The sequence below is a fragment of the Mustelus asterias genome, unplaced genomic scaffold (genome assembly GCF_964213995.1).
Source record: "Mustelus asterias unplaced genomic scaffold, sMusAst1.hap1.1 HAP1_SCAFFOLD_3996, whole genome shotgun sequence".
Classification (NCBI taxonomy): domain Eukaryota; kingdom Metazoa; phylum Chordata; class Chondrichthyes; order Carcharhiniformes; family Triakidae; genus Mustelus; species Mustelus asterias.
The window spans coordinates 170-24,534 of NW_027593941.1; the positions used below are offsets into that span (position 1 = coordinate 170).

General features: G+C 55.0%; 1 protein-coding gene across 1 annotated transcript; it reads right to left on the bottom strand.

The window, feature by feature from the left end:
* Positions 1-275: 275 nt before the first annotated feature.
* Positions 276-23,427, bottom strand: haus5 (HAUS augmin-like complex, subunit 5; the record flags this gene model as incomplete). Its single annotated transcript, XM_078208585.1, has 11 exons — positions 23,401-23,427; positions 22,434-22,525; positions 21,446-21,508; positions 16,122-16,154; positions 12,275-12,299; positions 11,030-11,150; positions 7,806-7,965; positions 6,676-6,757; positions 3,350-3,435; positions 2,471-2,528; positions 276-403 (listed from the first exon to the last, which is right to left on the bottom strand). Coding segments are annotated over exons 2-11 (845 nt in total), but the record flags the coding sequence as incomplete, so codon positions are not given.
* Between the last annotated feature and the right edge of the window lie 938 nt (positions 23,428-24,365).

The following is a 24,365-nucleotide window of genomic DNA, read 5'->3' on the forward strand; positions in this document are numbered from 1 at the left end:
CTGTCCCCATCAAACACTCCCAGGACAGGTAAAGCACGGGGTTAGATACAGAGTAAAGCTCCCTCTACACTGTCCCCATCAAACACTCCCAGGACAGGTCCAGCACAGGGTTAGATACAGAGTTACGCTCCCTCTACACTGTCCCCATCAAACACTCCCAGGACAGGTACAGCACGGGGTTAGATACAGAGTAAAGCTCCCTCTACACTGTCCCCCATCAAACACTCCCGGGACAGGTACAGCACGGGGTTAGGGAGACGGTGTAGCGGTTCTACCTGAGAGCCTCCATGTCCTTCACCACGTCCACTTCTGATTGGAGTTCCATCAGCTCCTCTTTATTCTCGGCTGCGAGGCTCTCGATTGCTGCGAGGATGTGGTTCGGTGGGTGGCTCACACTGACCCCCTGTGATGGCACAAATACAGTCACCACACACTCCAAAAATCTGTACACTACACTGCCAGCTACTGCAAACAGAATTGCACTTCCCCAGTGAGAGTCAGTGTGTGTGGAACCCGTACCCCAGTGAGAGTCAGTGTGTGTGGAACCCGTACCCCAGTGAGAGTCAGTGTGTGTGGAACCCGTACCCCAGTGAGAGTCAGTGTGTGTGGAACCCGTACCCCAGTGAGAGTCAGTATGTGTGGGACCCGTACCCCAGTGAGAGTCAGTGTGTGTGGGACCCGTACCCCAGTGAGAGTCAGTGTGTGTGGGACCCGTACCCCAGTGAGAGTCAGTGTGTGTGGGACCTGTACCCCAGTGAGAGTCAGTATGTGTGGGACCCGTACCCCAGTGAGAGTCAGTGTGTGTGGGACCCGTACCCCAGTGAGAGTCAGTGTGTGTGGGACCCGTACCCCAGTGAAAGTCAGTGTGTGTGGGACCCGTACCCCAGTGAGAGTCAGTGTGTGTGGGACCCGTACCCCAGTGAGAGTCAGTGTGTGTGGGATCCGTACCCCAGTGAGAGTCAGTGTGTGTGGGATCCGTACCCCAGTGAGAGTCAGTGTGTGTGGAACCGGTACCCCAGTGAGAGTCAGTGTGTGTGGAACCCGTACCCCAGTGAGAGTCAGTGTGTGTGGAACCCGTACCCCAGTGAGAGTCAGTGTGTGTGGGACCCGTACCCCAGTGAGAGTCAGTGTGTGTGGAACCCGTACCCCAGTGAGAGTCAGTGTGTGTGGGACCCGTACCCCAGTGAGAGTCAGTGTGTGTGGAACGCGTACCCCAGTGAGAGTCAGTGTGTGTGGGACCCGTACCCCAGTGAGAGTCAGTGTGTGTGGGACCCGTACCCCAGTGAGAGTCAGTGTGTGTGGAACCCGTACCCCAGTGAGAGTCAGTGTGTGTGGGACCCGTACCCCAGTGAGAGTCAGTGTGTGTGGGACCCGTACCCCAGTGAGAGTCAGTGTGTGTGGGACCCGTACCCCAGTGAGAGTCAGTGTGTGTGGGACCCGTACCCCAGTGAGAGTCAGTGTGTGTGGGACCCGTACCCCAGTGAGAGTCAGTGTGTGTGGGACCCGTACCCCAGTGAGAGTCAGTGTGTGTGGAACCCGTACCCCAGTGAGAGTCAGTGTGTGTGGAACCCGTACCCCAGTGAGAGTCAGTGTGTGTGGAACCCGTACCCCAGTGAGAGTCAGTGTGTGTGGGACCCGTACCCCAGTGAGAGTCAGTGTGTGTGGGATCCGTACCCCAGTGAGAGTCAGTGTGTGTGGGATCCGTACCCCAGTGAGAGTCAGTGTGTGTGGGACCCGTACCCCAGTGAGAGTCAGTGTGTGTGGAACCCGTATCCCAGTGAGAGTCAGTGTGTGTGGGATCCGTACCCCAGTGAGAGTCAGTGTGTGTGGGATCCGTACCCCAGTGAGAGTCAGTGTGTGTGGGACCCGTACCCCAGTGAGAGTCAGTGTGTGTGGGACCCGTACCCCAGTGAGAGTCAGTGTGTGTGGGACCCCTACCCCAGTGAGAGTCTGTGTGTGTGGGACCCAGACCCCAGTGAGAGTCAGTGTGTGTGGGACCCGTACCCCAGTGAGAGTCAGTGTGTGTGGGACCCGTACCCCAGTGAGAGTCTGTGTGTGTGGGACCCGTACCCCAGTGAGAGTCAGTGTGTGTGGAACCCGTACCCCAGTGAGAGTCAGTGTGTGTGGAACCCGTATCCCAGTGAGAGTCAGTGTGTGTGGAACCCGTACCCCAGTGAGTGTCAGTGTGTGTGGAACCCGTACCCCAGTGAGAGTCAGTGTGTGTGGGACCCGTACCCCAGTGAGAGTCAGTGTGTGTGGAACCCGTACCCCAGTGAGAGTCAGTGTGTGTGGGACCCGTACCCCAGTGAGAGTCAGTGTGTGTGGGACCCGTACCCCAGTGAGAGTCAGTGTGTGTGGGACCCGTCCCCCAGTGAGAGTCAGTGTGTGTGGGACCCGTCCCCCAGTGAGAGTCAGTGTGTGTGGGACCCGTACCCCAGTGAGAGTCAGTGTGTGCGTGGGGGGCACTCACCTCTATCTGGTTCAGCCACTGTTGATAATTGCCACTCCTGACGTCTCGACCCCCATCGCTGCGTGAAGAACAAATGCTTTTCGATAAATGTTGGGTAAAAAACAGCAAATAACGTTCAACTTCCGAATTAGAATAGTATTCGGACACACAGCTGGCACCTTGTCAGTGACGGCATGGTGTACAATGTACTCAATCTTTTGTTCCAATACCTTGTCCCTCCCTATCTCTGTAACCTCCTCCAGTCCTGACACCCCTCCCTATCTCTGTAACCCCCTCCAGCCCCTCCCTATCTCTGTAACCTCCTCCAGTCCTGACACCCCTCCCTATCTCTGTAACCCCCTCCAGCCCCTCCCTATCTCTGTAACCCCCTCCAGCCCCAACACCCCCCTCCCTATCTCTGTAACCTCCTCCAGTCCTGACACCCCGTCCCTATCTCTCTAACCCCTCCAGTCCCCACACCCCTCCCTATCTCTGTAACCCCCTCCAGCCCCTACACCCCTCTCTATCTCTCTAACCCCTCCAGTCCCTTCACCCCTCCCTATCTCTGTAACCTCCTCCAGCCCCTACACCCCCCTCCCTATCTCTGTAACCTCCTCCAGTCCCGACACTCCGTCCCTCTCTCTCTCACCCCTCCTGTCCCTACATCCCCTCCCTATCTTTGTAATCCCCTCCTGTCCCTCCAGCCCCTCCCTATCTCTGTAACCCCCTCCAGCCCCTCCCTATCTCTGTAACCCCCATCACTCACTCCCACCTTGTGAAACCTCAGTGCTTCTTTATTCTGTCCTCCTACTCAACCCTTCCGCGGGATCTGGGTCCTAATCTCTGGAGTTCTGGTTAAGGGGCCAAGGGTTCGGACAGAGAGCTGAGAGAGGTACTCACCTGTTGCCTCCTTGTGTTGTCTGCTGCTCATCATAGAGTGACTTTAAGAGCTGGAATCTGGTGAAACAAGCTCCCCGAGCATCTTGCTGAGAGAGAGAGCGAGCATTATAATTCAGACAGGATCCCACAGGCAGAGTCTGTATACAGTCAATGATTACAATATGGGAAGAGACCATTCACACTAACTCTCTGTCGAGTGACCCAGTCTTCAGCTTCATTCCCGAATCACTGCAAATCTATTTCCCTCAATCTCCGTCCAACCTCCTTATGAAATCATTCCCCGTCTGTGCTTCCACCGCTGTCGTAGGCAGCGTGTTCTGGCTCATTATTGGGTCACGGAGCCTCGGCCTCACATTATTATTTGTAAATCTGAATATACTTTCAACACAGCTACTTCCTAAAATAATAAAAACTGGACCTGGATTTCAAAAGGGCGGAATCTTCCGTTAATTCCTGCCAGTGGGATTGTCTGGTTCCGCTGAACCCAGCGCCCACCTCTCCACCCCGCCTGTCACCCACCGGATCAACGGAAAACCCCATCGACAGCGGTGGGACCAGGTGAGCAGCTGATCCAGCAGGAGCGAAGACATTTGTGTCTCCTTTCCCTGAAGGTAACGCCAATGACCCTGTGGACAATCCACATTCAAAGGGATTTATACAAAGCGCTGTTAGGGAGGGAGTTCCAGGATTTTGACCCCAGCGACAGTGAAGGAACGGCCGATATATTTCCAAGTCGGGATGGTGAGTGACTCGGAGGGGAGCCTCCAGGTGGGGGTGTTCCCAGGTATCTGCTGCCCTTGTCCTTCTAGATGGTAGAGGTGGTGGGTTTGGAAGGTGCTGCCTAAGGAGTCTTGGTGAGTTGCTGCAGTGCATCTTGTAGACGGTACACACGGCTGTCACTGTGCGTCGGTGGGGGAGGGAGTGAGTGTTTGTGGTTAGCGTGTCGATCGAGCGGGGCTGCTTTGTCCTGGATGGTGTCGAGCTTCTCGAGTGTTGTTGGAGCCGCACCCATCCAGGCGAGTGGGGAGTGTTCCATCACACTCCTGACTTGTGCCTTGTAGATGGTGGACAGGCTTTGGGGAGTCAGGAGGTGAGTTACTCTCCGCAGGATCCGCAGCCTCTGACCTGCTCTGGGAGCTGCTGAACCTTACTTGGTCTGCCCAACCCACAGCAGCGTGGTTGACTCTTAAATACCTTTCGAAATGGCCTAGCAAGATGCTACAAAGTCTGAAAGGAGTTAACGTGGACCTGCCTGCCCCATGCTGCTCGAATATGTCCTAATGCAGGCCGTTGGTAACTGAGTAAAATGTTGAGTTTAACTCTGTTTTGCAGAGTTCTCCCTCGAGCCCAGAAATATAAAATATGGAACACAGGGCCAGCGCTGAGCGTGTGGGGAGCGTCTGTGACCGAGAAGGCACTGCCTGAAAGAATACAATAGGAGATGATGCAGTCGAACTGAGAATGGGATCAATTCCTGAAGGGGCAACGGGAGAAAGAGGAGGACAGACAGGACAGCACAGTTCGGATGGGCAGAATAGCCTCCTCCTGATACTGGACAATTACACGGACTTTTCAGGTGGATGAAGTAGAAACCGGCTGGCTGTAGTGGGCGTGTCAGTGGCGACAAAGGGAGCCGTACCCTGGCATCTCTCCCATGGAGAGTGGGTTAAAGTGGGTGAGCCCCCCCCCTCACCCCCCACAACAGTACAGAACGGTAACCCAATCCCCTACCCCCCCCCTCTCCGCCCCCGCCGCCAATAAAACCTCCTCAGTCTTCACCAGGTCTAACTAACAGGTCTGAACATGGCGGTGAGCACAGCCCACTCACAGTCAGTTACAGCAGGAGGCATCAGACACACCTCACACACAGAGGGACACAAGAACAGGAGGAGGCCATTCAGCCCCTCGAGCCAACTCCACTTTCCTGAAAATCATACCCAATCTGGTTGTGGAATAAACCCCACTTTCCTGTCTGTTCCCCACAACCCTCGACCCCTTGTGGATTAGAAATCTCTCGAAGTCAGCCTCAAATATATTCAGCACCCCCCTCACCCCCCGCGAGAATTCCACAGACTGACCACCCTCTGAGAGGCGGAACCCCACCTCATCTCCGTCTTCAATGGGAGACGCCTCATTCTGAAACTGTGCCCCTCGTTCTAGTCCCCCCGATTGGGTGAAACATCCGTCAGGGTTTCACCCTGTCAAGCCCCTCTCAATATCTTACAAATGTTTTAATAAGTTCACCTCTCATTCTCCTAAACTCGAATCGACACAGGCCCCAACCTGTCCAGCCTTTCTTCACTATATATCCCAGCTCACAGCCGAGTGAACCTTCTCAGAGAGTCAGACAGCGCAGAGAAGGTACCTCAGCCCATCCAGTCGCCACTGACAATATCTACCACCAAAGTGGCGCCAATCCCATTTTCCTGCACTTGTTTTTTAACGGTTGAGAGGTTCCCGGCTTCCACTCCCCTCCCAGGCGGCGCATCCCAGATTCCCACCACCCTCTGAGTGAAAAAGCTTTTCTCAAATCCCCTCTGAATCTCCTGCCCCCCCACCCTAAAACTCTGCCCCCTCGTGACTGACCCTCAACCCAGGGGAACAGCTGCTCCCTGTTCACCCTGTCCCTCCCCCTCAGAATCTGATACACCTCAATCATGCCCCCCCTCAGCCTTCTCTGCTCCAGAGAAAACAATCCCAGCCTATCCAGTCTCTCCTTACAGCTGGAATGCTGCATCCCAGGCAGCATCCTGGTGAATCTCCTCTGCACCCCCTCGAGTGCGATCACACCCTTCCTGTGGTGAGGTGACCAGAACCACACACAATACTCCAGCTGTGGCCTCACCAACGCTCTGTACAGCTCCAACATTACCTCCTTGCGGTTATACTTGGGGAGGCAATGGCCGAGTGGTATTATCGCTAGATTATTGATCCAGAAACAGAGACTATTAATGCAGAATCCAGAATAATGTTCTGGGGACCCAGGTTCAAATCCCGCCACGGCAGATGGTGGAATTAAGAATCAACTGATAACCATTGTCGATTGTCGGAAAAACTCATCTGGTTCCCTTTAGAGAAGGAAATCTGCCGTCCGTCCCCGGTCTGGTCTTCATGTGACTCCAGAGCCACAGCAATGAGGTTGATTCTCAACTGCCCTCCAAGGACAACTAGGGATGGGCAATAAATGCTGCCCAGTCAGTGACGCCCGTGTCCCAGGGAGGAATAAGAAAAAGGCCTTGGACAACTGCAAAAAAACTTGCTGACTTCGACGTTCCATTCCCCTCGCAATGAATTCTAATAAACCACTGGACAATCGACTTACTTACCAGAACCTCAGGTTCCTGACCAGTCCCATGCCACAACTTGCCACGGTGCGCACTGCCCACTCCGACCCCTTGATCTGCTTTACTGTGGGCGGGGGAGAGGGGAGGGCGGGGGAGAGGGGGAGGGCGGGGGAGAGGGGAGGGCGGGGGAGAGGGGAGGGCGGGGGAGAGGGGAGGGCGGGGGGAGAGGGGAGGGCGGGGGAGAGGGGAGGGCGGGGGAGAGGGGAGGGCGGGGGAGAGGGGAGGGCGGGGGAGAGGGGAGGGCGGGGGAGAGAAAGTGAAAAATGTCAGCAACTTTAATCATGTGAAAGTGCCTCGTAAAGCAAGCCATTCTGGGCAGAATCCCCCTCAGCACTGACCCTCTGACAGTGTGGCCTCACAGGGGCACTCCCTCAGTACTGACCCTCTGACAGTGCGGCACTCCCTCAGTATCTGACCCTCTGACAACGCGACACTCCCTCAGCACTGACCCTCTGACAGTGCGGCACTCCCTCAGTACTGACCCTCTGACAACGCGACACTCCCTCAGCACTGACCCTCTGACAGTGCGGCACTCCCTCAGTACTGACCCTCTGACAGTGCGGCACTCCCTCAGCACTGACCCTCTGACAACGCGACACTCCCTCAGTACTGACCCTCTGACAACGCGACACTCCCTCAGCACTGACCCTCTGACAGTGCAGCACTCCCTCAGCACTGACCCTCTGACAGTGCAGCACTCCTCAGCACTGCCCCTCTGACAGTGCGGCACTCCCTCAGTACTGAGCCTCTGACAGTGCAGCACTCCCTCAGCACTGACCCTCTGACAGTGCAGCACTCCCTCAGCACTGACCCTCTGACAGTGCAGCACTCCCTCAGCACTGACCCTCTGACAGTGCAGCACTCCCTCAGCACTGACCCTCTGACAGTGCAGCACTCCCTCAGCACTGACCCTCTGACAGTGCGGCACTCCCTCAGTACTGACCCTCTGACAGTGCAGCACTCCCTCAGCACTGACCCTCTGACAGTGCGGCACTCCCTCAGCACTGACCCTCTGACAGTGCGGCACTCCCTCAGCACTGACCCTCTGACAGTGCGGCACTCCGTCAGCAAGCGAACAGAAAGGAAGGATTGTTACCCCTGGCCGAGCTCACCTGCCAATATGTCTGAAAGCGTGTAGTCGGTTATCCACCTTCTTGCTCTGTTCCTGAAGCCTCTTCCTCTGGCTTCCTGCTCGCTGCAGGAAGGCTTTCAGCAGAGTGTTGCGATCTTTCAGATCCTGCAGCCTCTCGCGGGTCTCCCTCAGTGTTTGCTCTGCATGGAAACAGTCAGTAACATGAGGGAGGGCCGGTCCACCGCTGCTCTCGTTACACAGAATCCATCCCATTGTTCCATTGCCTGTTCTTTGAAAGACCCATCAAGGGGAGGTGGCATAGTGGTATTGTCACTGGGCTACTCATCCAGAGACCCAGCGTGACCCTCTGGGGACCCGGGCTCGAATCCCACCAGGGCAGATGGTGAAATTTTAATGGAATTAAAAATGTCATCATGGAATCTCTGCAGTCCAGGAGGCTATTCAACCCATCGAGTCTGCACCAACTCTCCGAAATTGCATGTTACCCTGGCCCTATCCCATAATCCCACATATTTACCCCCCTAATCCACCTACATACCTTTGGACACAAAGGGGCAATTTAGCATGATAATGCACCTAACCCGCACATCTTTGGAGTGTGGGAGGAAACCGGAGCACCCGGTGGAAACCCACGCAGACACGGGGAGAATGTGCAAACTCCACACAGACAGTGACCCGAGTGGGAATCGAACCCGGGTCCCTGGCGCTGTGAGGGAGCAGCGCTAACCACTGTGTCACCGTGCCCCCGGGAATCGAACCCGGGTCCCTGGCGCTGTGAGGCAGCAGCGCTAACCACTGTGCCACCGTGCCCCCGGGAATCGAACCCGGGTCCCTGGTGCTGTGAGGCAGCAGCGCTAACCACTGTGCCACCGTGCCCCCGGGAATCGAACCCGGGTCCCTGGCACTGTGAGGCAGCAGCGCTAACCACTGTGTCACCGTGCCCCCGGGAATCGAACCCGGGTCCCTGGCACTGTGAGGCAGCAGCGCTAACCACTGTGCCACCCCATGACGATCATGAACCACTGTTGTTTCAGTAATGTTCTTTAGAGATGGAAATCTGCCATCCTTACCTGGTTTGGTCTGATCCACAGCAATGTGGGGGACTCTAAGCTGCCCCTCTGGAATGTCTCAGTGGGACACTCACTTCAAGGGGTGATTCGGAATGATCAGGAAATGCTGCTCCAGCCAGCGACACCCACATTCCATCAATAAATCAAAAAAAACGATTCGCCCCCATTCCCTCCCCTCTCCCCTGCTTTCTCTCCTCACAATCACCGCCAATTTTCCCCCTTCCAGTATTTCCCCAATTGCCCCTTTTGAAAGTTCCTGTTGAATCAGCTTCCAGTGCCCTTTCAGGCAGCGCCTTCCGGATCACAACAACTCGCTGTGTGTCCAAAATAAAATTCCCCTCATCTCCCCCCCCTCTGGTTCTTTTCCCGATTCTCTTCACTCTGTGTCCCCTCCGGTTACCGAGCCTCCTGTCACTGGAAACACTTTCTCCTCATTCACTCCATCCAAACCCTCTGCCCTCCTGCCCCCTCCCCCCAACCTTTAACCCTCTGCTCCGAGGGGAACGATCCCAGCTTCTCCGCCTGAACTGAAGCCCCCTCGTCCCCGGGAATGTTCTCGTAAATCTCCCCTGAACCCTCTCTGCTCCGAGGGGAACGATCTCAATGACAGGGCAGCCGATGGCCCAGTGGTATCATCGCTGGATTATTAATCCAGAAACTCATGTTCTGGGGACCCGGGTTCGAATCCCGCCACGGCAGCTGGTGGAATTTGAATTCAATAAAAAATATCTGGAATTAAGAATCTACTGATGAATTTGAAACCATTATTAATTGTTGGAAAAACCCATCTGGTTCACTAATGTCCTTTAGGGAAGGAAATCTGCCGTCCTTCCCCGGTCTGGCCTACATGTGACTCTAGAGCCACAGCAATGTGGTTGATTCTCAACTGCCCTCCAAGGGTAACGAGGGATGGGCAATAAATGCCGGCCCAGCCAGCGATGCCCGTGTCCCAGGAATGAATAAGAAAACAGCTTGTCCTCATCTCTCTGCACGAACAGAAATCCTCTCATCCATGGGAACCTTCAAGTAAATCGATGAAATGTTGATCATGGACATTTGATTGGACCGATTCACCACGTTAATCCCGGCTCGGGAAACGGCTATTCGGCCCATCTGCTCTGTGCTGGTGTTCCTGCCTCACACCACCCTCCTCCCACCCTCCTCAACATTTCACCCCATCCTTTCTCCCTCATGTGTTTATCCAGCTTTCTGTTTCAATACATCGATAATATTCATCTCAATCACTCCCCGCGGGAGCGAGTCCCACATTCTCCCCACTCCCCGCGGGAGCGAGTCCCACATTCTCCCCCACTCCCCGTGGGAGCGAGTCCCACATTCTCCCCCACTCCCCGTGGGAGCGAGTCCCACATTCTCCCCCACTCCCTGTGGGAGCGAGTCCCACATTCTCCCCCACTCCCCGCGGGAGCGAGTCCCACATTCTCCCCCACTCCCCGTGGGAGCGAGTCCCACATTCTCCCCCACTCCCCGTGGGAGCGAGTCCCACATTCTCCCCCACTCCCCGTGGGAGCGAGTCCCACATTCTCCCCCACTCCCTGTGGGAGCGAGTCCCACATTCTCCCCCACTCCCCGTGGGAGCGAGTCCCACATTCTCCCCCACTCCCCGTGGGAGCGAGTCCCACATTCTACCCAACTCCCCGTGGGAGCGAGTCCCACATTCTCCCCCACTCCCCGTGGGAGCGAGTCCCACATTCTCCCCCACTCCCCATGGGAGCGAGTCCCACATTCTCCCCACTCCCCGTGGGAGCGAGTCCCACATTCTCCCCCACTCCCCGTGGGAGCGAGTCCCACATACGCCCCACTCTCTGGGTAAGGGAGTTTCTCCTGATTTCCCCATTAGATTTATTAGTGACTGTCAGATATCGATGTCCCCCTCGTTCCAGTCTCTCACCCACACAAGTGGCTTGTCTCCGTGAATCTTGCATTCTTTTACTGAGGTCACTCCCTCAGTGACAGTTATCACTTCCGGGATCCAGTTTTTGAATGTTTCTGGCACATTCTCCAGTGCCTCCCAGTCCAGTTCTGGGAACACAGCTGGCTGGATCAGCGCGTTAATGATGATGGAGTGAGAGATTGTCTGGATGGGGGGAGACTGGAGCTCGCTGCCGTCCACAGTTACTGACAGCTGCTGCCTGGACACTGATGAATGGCTCACCCTCGATGTCCTGCTGCTCTCGGTCACTGCTCTCATCCAGCTGCTGCACATCTGCCCTCAGAGACACCAACTGTTCCAGAAGCTTCCTCTTCTTCTCCTGCTCCTTGCCGGACAACTTAACCTAGCGGAACACAAGGAAAGCCGCAGAAAATTCAATCCTAACGGTGAATGGCAACTGGACTCGCAAAGAGGGAACTTTACTCTGTATGTAACCCCGTGCTGTACCTGTCCTGGGAGTGTTTGATGGGGACAGTGTAGAGGGAGCTTTACTCTGTATCTAACCCTGTGCTGTACCTGTCCTGGGAGTGTTTGATGGGGGACAGTGTAGAGGGAGCTTTACTCTGTATCTAACCCCGTGCTGTACCTGTCCTGGGAGTGTTTGATGGGGACAGTGTAGAGGGAGCTTTACTCTGTATCTAACCCCGTGCTGTACCTGTCCTGGGAGTGTTTGATGGGGGACAGTGTAGAGGGAGCTTTACTCTGTATCTAACCCCGTGCGGGACCTGTCCTGGGAGTGTTTGATGGGGACAGTGTAGAGGGAGCTTTACTCTGTATCTAACCCCGTGCTGTACCTGTCCTGGGAGTGTTTGATGGGGGACAGTGTAGAGGGAGCTTTACTCTGTATCTAACCCTGTGCTGTACCTGCCCTGGGAGTGTTTGATGGGGACAGTGTAGAGGGAGCTTTACTCTGTATCTAACCCCGTGCTGTACCTGCCCTGGGAGTGTTTGATGGGGGACAGTGTAGAGGGAGCTTTACTCTGTATCTAACCCCGTGCTGTACCTGTCCTGGGAGTGTTTGATGGGGGACAGTGTAGAGGGAGCTTTACTCTGTATCTAACCCCGTGCTGTACTTGTCCTGGGAGTGTTTGATGGGGACAGTGTAGAGGGAGCTTTACTCTGTATCTAACCCCGTGCTGTCCCTGTCCTGGGAGTGTTTGATGGGGACAGTGGAGAGGGAGCTTTACTCTGTATCTAACCCCGTGCTGTATCTGCCCTGGGAGTGTTTGATGGGGACAGTGTAGAGGGAGCTTTACTCTGTATCTAACCCCGTGCTGTCCCTGTCCTGGGAGTGTTTGATGGGGGACAGTGTAGAGGGAGCTTTACTCTGTATCTAACCCCGTGCTGTACCTGTCCTGGGAGTGTTTGATGGGGACAGTGTCGAGTGACCTTTACGCTATCTAACCTGTAGATGCCCAGAGAGCAGACATTGAGACATTTTTACAAAGTCTTGTCCTCACCACTCACCTGAGAGCCTTTCACCCACCGGTTCCTGATTGATGAGTCAAGGAAAGTCTCAAAATCCGTGCGGGAAAATAACCTGTCATCCGGATAACCAAACTCTACCCATCTGTATTTCCAATCCTTCCATTGGCTCCTGGTTACGCATGATCTCTGTAATCGCTCCACCCCCTCCCTATCCCCATACACCCCTGTCTCTATAACCTCCTCCAGCACCCTACACCCTCTCCCTGTCTCTGTAACCTCCTCCAGCCCCTACACCCCTCCCTATCTCTGTAACCTTCTCCAGCCCCTACACCCCTCTCTATCTCCGTAACCTCCTCCAGCCCCTACACCCCTCCCTATCTCTGTAAGACCATAAGACATAGGAGCAGAATGAGGCCACTCGGCCCATCGAGTCTGCTCCGCCATTCATTCATTGGTGATATTTTTCTCATCCCCATTCTCCTGCCTTTTCCCTATAACCCCTGATCCCCTTATTAATCAAGAACCGATCTATCTCTGTCTTAAAGACACTCAATGACCCGGCCTCCACAGCCTTCTGCGGCAAAGAGTTCCACAGATTCACCACTCTCTGGCTGAAGAAATTCCTCCTCATCTCTGTTTTAAAGGATCGTCCCTTTAGCCTGAGGTTGTGTTCTCTGGTTCTAGTTTTTCCTACTGGTGGAAACATCCTCTCCACGTCCACTCTATCCAGGCCTCGCAGTATCCTGTAAGTTTCAATAAGATCCCCCCTCATCCTTCCAAACTCCATCGAGTACAGACCCAGAGTCTCAACCGTTCCTCATACGACAAGCTCTTCATTCCAGGGATCATTCTTGTGAACCTCCTCTGGACCCTTTCCAAGGCCGGCACATCCTTCCTTAGACACAGGGCCCAAAACAGCTCTCAATTCTCCAAATGGGGTCTGACCAGAGCCTTATACAGCCTCAGAAGCACATCCCTGCTCTGGTATTCTAGCCCTCTCGACATGAATGCTAACATTACATTTGCATTCTTAACTGCCGACTGAACCTGCGCGTTAACTTTATGAGAATCTTGAACAAGGACTCCCAAGTCCCTTTGTGTTTCTGATTTCCGAAGCCTTTCCCCATTTCGAGAACAGTCTGTGCCTCCATTCTCAACCTCACTCTCTCTTTCCACAAGACCCTTCCGTCAGTGCTGCATCTTTGGCCAATTCAGTTGCCGTCAGCATTATCACTTGATCTCACTTACCTTCATGGAATCTGGTGCTTTGAGTATAACCGCAAGGAGGTAATGTTGGAGCTGTACAGAGCGTTGGTGAGGCCACAGCTGGAGTATTGTGTGTGGTTCTGGTCACCTCACCACAGGAAGGGGGTGATCGCACTCGAGGGGGTGCAGAGGAGATTCACCAGGATGCTGCCTGGGATGCAACATTCCAGCTGTAAGGAGAGACTGGATAGGCTGGGATTGTTTTCTCTGGAGCAGAGAAGGCTGAGGGGGGGCATGATTGAGGTGTATAAGATTCTGAGGGGGAGGGACAGGGTGAACAGGGAGCCGCTGTTCCCCTGGGTTGAGGGTCAGTCACGAGGGGGCAGAGTTTTAAGGTCAGAAGATTCAGAGGGGATGACAGAGGAGCAGCACAATGGTTAGCACAGCTGCCTCACAGCGCCAGGGACCCGGGCTTGATTCTGACCTTGGATCATGTCTGTGCAGAGTCTGCACATTCTCCCCGTGTCTGCGTGGGTTTCTTCCCACACTCCAAAGCCGTGCGGGTTAGGTGGATTGGCCGTGCTAAATTGCCCCTTAGTGTCAGAGGAAGCAGCAGGGTAAATAAGTATGGTTACGGGGATAGGTCTGTGTGGGATTGTGGTGGGTGGGCTGAATGTTCTCCCTCTGCACTGTAAGGATTCTATGATTTGAGAAAAAATTCACTCAGAGGGTGGTGGGAATCTGGAATGCGCTGGGTCAGTGCTGAGGGAGCGCCGCACTGTCAGAGGGTCAGTGCTGAGGGAGCGCCGCACTGTCAGAGGGTCAGTGCTGAGGGAGCGCCGCACTGTCAGAGGGTCAGTGCTGAGGGAGCGCCGCACTGTCAGAGGGTCAGTGCTGAGGGAGCGCCGCACTGACAGACGGTCAGTACTGAGGGAGTGCCGCACTGTCAGAGGGTAAGTGCTGAGGGAGTGCCGCACTGTCAGAGGGTCAGTGCTGAGGGAGCGCTGCACTGTCAGAGGGTCAGTGCTGAGGGACCGCTGCACTGTCAGAGGGTCAGTGCTGAGGGAGTGCCGCACTGTCAGACGGTCAGTGCTGAGGGAGTGCCGCACTGTCAGAGGGTCAGTGCTGAGGGAGTGCCGCACTGTCAGAGGGTCAGTGCTGAGGGAGCACCGCACTGTCAGAGGGTCAGTGCTGAGGGAGTGCCGCACTGTCAGATGGTCAGTGCTGAGGGAGTGCCGCACTGTCAGAGGGTCAGTGCTGAGGGAGTGCCGCACTGTCAGAGGGTCAGTGCTGAGGGAGTGCTGCACTGTCAGAGGGTCAGTGCTGAGGGAGTGCCACTCTGTCAGAGGGTCAGTGCTGAGGGAGTGCCGCACTGTCAGAGGTTCAGCGCCGAGGGAGCGCCGCACCGTCAGAGGGTCAGCGCTGAGGGAGCGCCACACCTTCAGAGGGTCAGTGCTGAGGGAGTGCCGCACTGTCAGAGGGTCAGTGCTGAGGGAGCGCCGCACTGTCAGAGGGTCAGTGCTGAGGGAGCGCCGCACTGTCAGGGGGACAGTACTGAGGGAGTGCCGCACTGTCAGATGGTCAGTGCTGACGGAGTGCCGCACTGTCAGAGGGTCAGTGCTGAGGGAGTGCCGCACTGTCAGAGGGTCAGTACTGAGGGAGTGCTGCACTGTCAGAGGGTCAGTGCTGAGGGAGCGCTGCACTGTCAGAGGGTCGGTACTGAGGGAGTGCCGCACTGTCAGAGGGTCAGTACTGAGGGAGTGCTGCACTGTCAGAGGGTCAGTGCTGAGGGAGTGCCGCACTGTCAGAGGGTCAGTACTGAGGGAGCGCCGCACTGTCAGAGGGTCAGTGCTGAGGGAGTGCCGCACTGTCAGAGGGTCAGTACTGAGGGAGTGCCGCACTGTCAGAGGGTCAGGACTGAGGGAGTGCCGCACTGTCAGAGGGTCAGTGCTGAGGGAGTGCCGCACTGTCAGAGGGTCAGTGCTGAGGGAGTGCCGCACTGTCAGAGGGTCAGGACTGAGGGAGTGCCGCACTGTCAGAGGGTCAGTGCTGAGGGAGTGCCGCACTGTCAGAGGGTCAGTGCTGAGGGAGTGCCGCACTGTCAGAGGGTCAGTGCTGAGGGAGTGCCGCACTGTCAGAGGGTCAGTACTGAGGGAGTGCCGCACTGTCAGTGGGTCAGTGCTGAGGGAGTGCCGCACTGTCAGAGGGTCAGTACTGAGGGAGTGCCGCACTGTCAGAGGGTCAGTACTGAGGGAGTGCTGCACTGTCAGAGAGTCAGTGCTGAGGGAGTGCCGCACTGTCAGAGGGTCAGTGCTGAGGGAGTGCCGCACTGTCAGAGGGTCAGTGCTGAGTGAGTGCCTCACTGTCAGAGGGTCAGCGCTGAGGGGGCGCCGCACCGTCAGGGGGCCAGGGCCGAGGGAGTGCCGCACTGTCAGAGGGTCAGTGCGGCACTGCCTGGGAAGGTAGTGGAAACCTAACAACCTTTAAGGAGTATTAGGATGAGCACTTGAAATATCACCTTCAAGGATATGGGATGAGTGCGGGAAAGCGGGATTACTGCGACATGTCGGTTCCCCGCCCCGCCCCCAGTCCAAGATCCAGCAGACATGCAGTCCTGTGCACCTGTCACTCAAAGCTCTCCGGAGCTGGTGTTAAAACCTGGGCACAACATGAAGGATATCACTGCAGATTCCCCTTGAAATTCCTCACGTTCCTGTCGGAGAGAAAGGACCAGTTACAGCTCAAGAAGACCGGAGGTTAAACTCCGACACTAAACACGGAGGGCAGGCGTCAGTCACTCTGTGACAAGGCAGGGGGAGGGGGGGCACCGCGCTGCGCTGCCGGGGGGGGCCAGAGGCGAGGGGGCGCTGCGCTGCCAGGGGGGGCCAGAGGCGAGGGGGCGCCGCGCCGCCGGGGGGGGCTAGAGGCGAGGGGGCGCCGTTACTACTCTCTGAATAAAGAACCTCCCTCTTACATCTGTCCTATATCTCTCACCCCTCAATTTAAATTGGATTTGGTACTGGGTAATGAACCAGGCCAGGTGTTAGATTTGGAGGTAGGGGAGCACCTTGGTGACAGTGACCACAATTCGATTACGTTTACCTTAGCAATGGAAAGGGATAGGTATATACCAAAGAGCAAGAGTTATAGCTGGGGGAAAGGAAATTATGATGCGATTAGGCGAGATTTAGGTGGTATAGGTTGGGGAAGGAAACTGCAGGGGATGGGCACAATTGTAATGTGGAGCTTGTTCAAGGAACAGCTACTACGTGTCCTTGATAAATATGTACCTGTCAGGCAGGGAGGAAGCAGACGTGTGTGGGAATCGTGGTTTACTAAGGAGGTTGAATCTCTTGACAAGAGGAAGAAGGAGACTTATGTTAAGATGAGACGTGAAGGCTCAGTTAGGGCGCTTGAGAGTTACAAGCTGGCCAGGAAGGACCTAAAGAAAGAGTTAAGAAGAGCCAGGAGGGGACATGAGAAGTCTTTGGCAGGTAGGATCAAGGAAAACCCTAAAGCTTTCTATAGGTATGTCAGGAATAAAAGAATGACGAGGGTACGATTCGGGCCAGTCAAGGACAGGAGTGGGAAGTTGTGCGTGGAGTCTGAAGAGATAGGAGAGGCACTAAATGAATATTTTTCGTCGGTATTCACACAGGAGAGGGACAGTGTTGTCCTACCTCTAACATCTGTCCTATATCTCTCACCCCTCAATTTAAAGCTATGTCCCCTCGTGCTAGCCATCACCATCCGGGGAAAAAGGCTCTCACTGTCCACCCTATCTAATCCTCTGATCATCTTGTATGCCTCTATTAAGTCACCTCTTAACCTTCTTCTCTCTAACGAAAACAACCTCAAGTCCCTCAGCCTTTCCTCATACAATCTTTCAGAAGCTCTGCAGCTTATCTATGTCCCTCTGTAACCTGCCACTTCCCTCCACACTGTCCACAACTCCACCGACTTTAGTGTCATCCACAAATTTACTAATCCATCCTTCCACGCCCTCATCCAAATCACTTATAAAAATGACAAACAGCAGTGGCCCCAAAACAGATCCTTGCGGTACACCACTAGTAACTGAACTCCAGGATGAATATTTCCCATCAACCACCACCCTCTGTTTTCTTACAGTTCGCCAATTCCTGATCCAAACCACTAAATCACCCTCAATCCCATGTGTCCGTATTTTCTGCAATAGCTTACTGTGGGGAACCTTATCAAACCTTTACTGAAATCCATATACACCACATCAACCGCTTTACCCTCATCCACCTCTTTGGTCACCTTCTCAAAGAACTCAATAAGGTTTGTGAGGCATGACCGACCCTTCACAAAACCGTGCTGACTATCCCTAATCAAATTATTCCTTTCTCGATGATCATAAATCCTATCTCTTATAATCCTTTCCAATACTTTGCCCACAACAGAAGTAAGGCACACCGGGCTATAATTACCAGGGTTGTCCCTACTCCCCTTCTTGAACAAGGGGACAACATTTGCTATCCTCCAGTCTTCTGGCACTGTTCCCGTAGACAATGACGACACAAAGATCAAAGCCAAAGGCTCTGCAATCTCCTCTCGAGCCTCCCAGAGAATCCTAGGATAAATCCCATCCGGCCCAGGGGACTTATCTATATTTACCCTTTCCAGAATTGCTAACACCTCCTCCTTATGAACCTCAATCCTGTCCAGTCCAACAGCCTGCATCTCAGTACTCCCCTCGACAACACTGTCCCTCTCCAGTGTGAATACCGACAAAAAATATTCATTTTGCGCCTCTCCTATCTCTTCAGACTCCACGCACAACTTCCCACTCCTGTCCTTGACTGGCCCTAATCTTACCCTCGTCATTCTTTTATTCCTGACATACCTATAGAAAGCTTTAGGGTTTTCCTTGATCCTCCCTGCCAAAGACTTCTCATGTCCCCCCCGACTCTTCTTAACTCTTTCTTTAGGTCCTTCCTGGCTAACTTGTAACTCTCAAGCGCCCTAACTGAGCCTTCACGTCTCATCTTAACATTCCTTCTTCCTCTTCACAAGAGATTCAACCTCCTTAGTAAACCACGTTTCCCTCACACGTCTGCTTCCTCCCTGCCTGACAGGTACATATTTATCGCGGACGTGTAGTAGCTGTTCCTTGAACAAGTTCCACATTACAATTGTGCCCATCCCCTGCAGTTTCCTTCCCCAACCTATGCCACCTAAATCTCGCCTAATCGCATCATAATTTCCTTTCCCCCAGCTATAACTCTTGCCCTTTGGTATATACCTATCCCTTTCCATTGCTAAGGTAAACGTAATCGAATTGTGGTCACTGTCACCAAGGTGCTCACCTACCTCCAAATCTAACACCTTGTTGGCCCATCTACATACTGCGTCAGGAAGCCTTCCTGCACACATTGGACAAAAACTGACCCCTCTAAAGTACTCGAACGATTGCTTTTCCAGTCAATATTTGTAAAGTTAGAGTCCTCCATAACAACTACCCTGTTACTTTCGCTCCTATCCAGAATCATCTTTGCAATCTTTTCCTCTACATCTCTGGGACTTTTCAGAGGTCTATAAAAAAACTCCCAACAGGGTGACCTCTCCTTTCCTGTTTCTAACCTCAGCCCAAACTACCTCAGTAAAAGAGTCCTCATCAAATGTCCTTTCTGCCACTGTAATACTGTCCTTGACTAACAATGCCACACCTCCCCCTCTTTTACCACCTTCCCTGCACTTACTGAAACATCTAAACCCTGGAACCTGCAACAACCATTCCTGTCCCTGCTCTATCCATGTCTCCGAGATGGCCACAACATCGAAATCCCAGGTACCAACCCATGCTGCAAGTTCACCCACCTTATTCCGGATGCTCCTGGCGTTGAAGTATACACACTTCAAACCACCTTCCTGCCTGCCGGTACACTCCTGCGACCCTGAAACCTCATCCATGACCTCACTCCTCTCAACCGCCTATTCACTGGAGCTACAATTCAGGTACCCACCCCCCTGCTGAATAAGTTTAACCCCTCCCGAAGAGCATTACCAAATTTCCCCCTCCAAGATATTGGTACCCCTCTGGTTCAGGTGCAGACCATCCTGTTTGTAGAGGTCCCACCTACCCCAGAAAGAGCCCCAATTGTCCAGGTATCTGAAACCCTCCCTCCTGCACCATCCCTGTAGCCACGTGTTCAATTGCTCTCTCTCCCTATTCCTCTCCTCACTATCACGTGGCACGGGTAACAAACCAGAGATAACAACTCTGTTTGTTCTAGCCCTAAGCTTCCACCCTAACTCCCTGGATTTCTGCCTTACATCCCCATCCCTTTTCCTACCCATGTCTTGAGTGCCTATGTGAACCACAACTTGGGGCTGGTCCCCCTCCCCCTTAAGGATTTCGAAAACACGATCCGAGACATCATGGACTTTGGCACCTGGGAAGCAACACACCAACCGCGAGTCTCTCTCGTTCCCGCAGGATCTCCTATCCGTCCTTTTAACTATGTCAGGGGGTCAGTACTGAGGGAGTGCCGCACTGTCAGAGGGTCAGTACTGAGGGAGTGCCGCACTGTCAGAGGGTCAGTACTGAGGGAGTGCTGCACTGTCAGAGGGTCAGTGCTGAGGGAGCACCGCACTGTCAGAGGGTCAGTGCTGAGGGAGTGCTGCACTGTCAGGGGGTCAGTGCTGAGGGAGTGCCGCACTGTCAGAGGGTCAGTGCTGAGGGAGTGCCGCACTGTCAGAGGGTCAGTACTGAGGGAGTGCCGCACTGTCAGAGGGTCAGTACTGAGGGAGTGCCGCACTGTCAGAGGGTCAGTACTGAAGGAGTGCCGCACTGTCAGAGGGTCAGTACTGAGGGAGTGCCGCACTGTCAGAGGGTCAGTACTGAGGGAGTGCTGCACTGTCAGAGGGTCAGTACTGAGGGAGTGCCGCACTGTCAGAGGGTCAGTACTGAGGGAGTGCCGCACTGTCAGAGGGTCAGTACTGAAGGAGTGCCGCACTGTCAGAGGGTCAGTACTGAGGGAGTGCCGCAGTGTCAGAGGGTCAGTGCTGAGTGAGTGCCGCACTGTCAGAGGGTCAGTACTGAGGGAGTGCCACACTGTTAGGGGGTCAGTGCTGAGGGAGTGCCGCACTGTCAGAGGGTCAGTACTGAGGGAGTGCCGCACTGTCAGAGGGTCAGTGCTGAGGGAGTGCCGCACTGTCAGAGGGTCAGTACTGAGGGAGTGCCGCACTGTCAGAGGGTCAGTGCTGAGGGAGTGCTGCACTGTCAGAGGGTCAGTACTGAGGGAGTGCCGCACTGTCAGAGGGTCAGTGCTGAGGGAGTGCCGCACTGTTAGGGGGTCAGTGCTGAGGGAGTGAACATTGAGGGGGGGTGGCGGGGGAGTTTGTGCTGACATCCTGGTTCCAGAATTGGTCCCATCAGCAATGAGTCAGTGCCACCAGGTGATGTTGTTGCTGCTGTCTGTGGGAACGACCTAGAAATCATAGAAACCCTACAGTGCAGAAGGAGGCCATTCGGCCCATCGAGTCTGCACCGACCACAATCCCACCCAGGCCCCACCCCCACATACCTTACCCACTAATCCCTCTAACCTACACATCCCAGGACTCTAAGGGGCAATTTTTTTTAGCCTGGCCAATCAACCTAACCCGCACATCTTTGGACTGTGGGAGGAAACCGGAGCACCCGGAGGAAACCCACGCAGACACGAGGAGAATGTGCAAACTCCACACAGACAGTGACCCGAGCCGGGAATTGAACCCGGGACCCTGGAGCTGTGAAGCAGCAGTGCTAACCACCGTGCTACCGTGCCGCCCCTGGGGCAGGTCAGATTGCACTGTGGGTGTACCTGCACCACACAGGGACTGCAGCCGGTTCACAAAGGCGGCTCACCCACCACCTTCCAGGGGCAATTAGGGATGGGGAGTAAAAGCCGGGGCCTGGCCAGCGACACACACACCCCGCGAATGAAGTTTTAAAGGTTTGTGGAACTCCAGGTGAAGGCAGCAAGTGTCACTCACTCTTTTGTGTTAACGTGAAGGACCACATATTCCCAGATGTCTCGACACTGGCCACTGCACAGACTGAAAACAAACAGGTAACAAAAATTACATTCATCATTCCGAGGTTTCGGTTCACATCATTTAGAAATATTTTTAACCGTGAGATATAAAGGCCATTTTCAAAATAAAACTCAGAACTTGAATCTTCATGGAGAGGGATATCTTGTTGAAGCTTTCTGCTTTGCACACATCAGGCCTAATGCCACGTGTTAAACCTTCCTCACTATTACGCTGCTGCATTGGGAATTTGGCATTTGTCCAGATGTGTGGAATGCAGAAATGATTTGAGCAACAGGTTGTGTTCAAAAAGACACAGTATTCAGCCTCACACATTGTACACTTCAACCACTCCCCGTGGGAGCGAGTCCCACATTCTCCCCCACTCCCCGTGGGAGCGAGTCCCACATTCTCCCCCACTCCCCGTGGGAGCGAGTCCCACATTCTCCCCCACTCCCCGTGGGAGCGAGTCCCACATTCTCCCCCACTCCCCGTGGGAGCGAGTCCCACATTCTCCCCCACTCCCTGTGGGAGCGAGTCCCACATTCTCCCCCACTCCCTGTGGGAGCGAGTCCCACATTCTCCCCCACTCCCTGTGGGGGCGAGTCCCACATTCTCCCCGCTCTCTGGGTAAGGAAGTTTCTCCTGAATTCCCAATAGATTTATCAGTGACTGTCAGATATCGATGTCGCCAGGTTCTGGTCTCTCCCCCACACAAGGGGAAAGATCTTCTGTATGTTGACCGTTTCGAAACCCTTGCAGAATTGAATCCCTCGATTGGGTCACTCCCTCTGCCTTAAAGAGCCCCGGCGTGTTCAGTTAATCCTGATGGTTATAACCTCTCAATTCAGTTCACACCTTTGGGAGCAGTGTTGCGGACAGTGCAGTGAGTGAGGATGCAGTGAGAAATGAGGGTACATAACGATCAAACGGTTGTAACTCTCCGTACTTTCGCAATGCGGTTTCAGACAGAATGTTCTCAGTGCGGAGTCCCATGCCCAGGGCCCAGTTCCTTAGCTTCGTCACCGTGTCCTCCATTCTCTGGAAAATCAGAGGGTTAATTTACAGAAATCTGCCAAAGTACTTCCTCTCAAACCCATCTATATCAACCCCCAACCCCCTCAAGCCCACCATTTACCCCTTCCCCAAATTAATTACCCTCACAGCTCTGCCCTTTCCCCTATTCAACCCCCACACCCCAACACCTTCCCTATTTAACCACTCTCCCATTCAGCCCCGCCTCATATTTAACCATCTCTCGCCAAACTTGCACCCCCCTCCCCCAATAGACCCTCTTCCCCCAATAGACCCCCTCCCCCCCAATAGACCCCCCTCCCCCCCAATAGACCCTCCTCCCCCCCCAATAGACCCTCCTCCCCCCCCAATAGACCCTCCTCCCCCCCCAATAGACCCTCCTCCCCCCCAATAGACCCTCCTCCCCCACAATAGACCCCCCTCCCCCACAATAGACCCCCCTCCCCCCAATAGACCCTCCTCCCCCACAATAGACCCTCCTCCCCCACAATAGACCCCCCTCCCCCACAATAGACCCCCCTCCCCCACAATAGACCCCCCTCCCCCCAATAAACCCTCCTCCCCCACAATAGACCCCCCTCCCCCACAATAGACCCCCCTCCCCCCCCAATAGACCCTCCTCCCCCCCCAATAGACCCTCCTCCCCCACAATAGACCCTCCTCCCCCACAATAGACCCCCCTCCCCCCAATAGACCCCCCTCCCCCACAATAGACCCTCCTCCTCCCCCCCCAATAGACCCTCCTCCCCCCCCAATAGACCCCCCTCCCCCCAATAGAACCCCCTCCCCCAATAGACCCTCTTCCCCCCCCAATAGACCCTCCTCCCCCCCAATAGACTCCCCACCCATCCCCCAATAGACTCTCCCTCCCTCAGTCTCACTCTTTTTTCTGGATTCCCGCCGCCGTTTCCTCCGCACCCACTTCCTTGCGCCTGCGCACTGTCCCCTCCAGGCCCCGACACCACCCCTCCGCCCCCACGCCAGCCCCAACCCGAACTTTCCCGCCTCGCCTCGCCCCGCCCCCTCCCACTCCCCGCCCCGCCCCCTCCCTCTCAGCGCCCCGCCCCCTCCCTCTCAGCGCCCCGCCCCCTCCCTCTCAGCGCCCCGCCCCCTCCCTCTCAGCGCCCCGCCCCCTCCCTCTCAGCGCCCCGCCCCCTCCCTCTCAGCGCCCCGCCCCCTCCCTCTCAGCGCCCCGCCCCGCCCCCTCCCACTCATCGCCCCGCCCCGCCCCCTCCCTCTCAGCGCCCCGCCCCGCCCCCTCCCTCTCAGCGCCCCGCGCCCCCACAAACGAACAGCCCAGTCTCCTGCCGTCCCGCCCCCACCAGATCAGGACGCGCTCCCAATCCCGCGCCTGCGCATTGTAGGGAGCCAGCCGCGCACCCTCCCTGCTCACTGTCCCGCCTCCAGGGCCGCGCCTGCGCACTGTTCAAATTTCAAACCCGCCGCGAGAGCAACGGAAAAAACCGCCGCCGCTGCTGCTCCAGGTGAGGGTGGAGATGTCGGTGTTGGACTGCGGGAAACACAGGAAGGAGTTTAACAACACCAGGTTAAAGTCCAACAGGTTTACAATACCCCCAATAATAACCCCCAATGATAACCCCCAATAATAACCCCCCAATAATAACCCCCAATAATAACCCCCCAATAATAACCCCCCAATAATAACCCCCCCAATAATAACCCCCCCAATAATAACCCCCAATAATAACCCCCCAATAATAACCCCCCAATAATAACCCCCAATAATAACCCCCAATAATAACCCCCCAATAATAACCCCCAATAATAACCCCCCAATAATAACCCCCAATGATAACCCCCCAATAATAACCCCCAATAATAACCC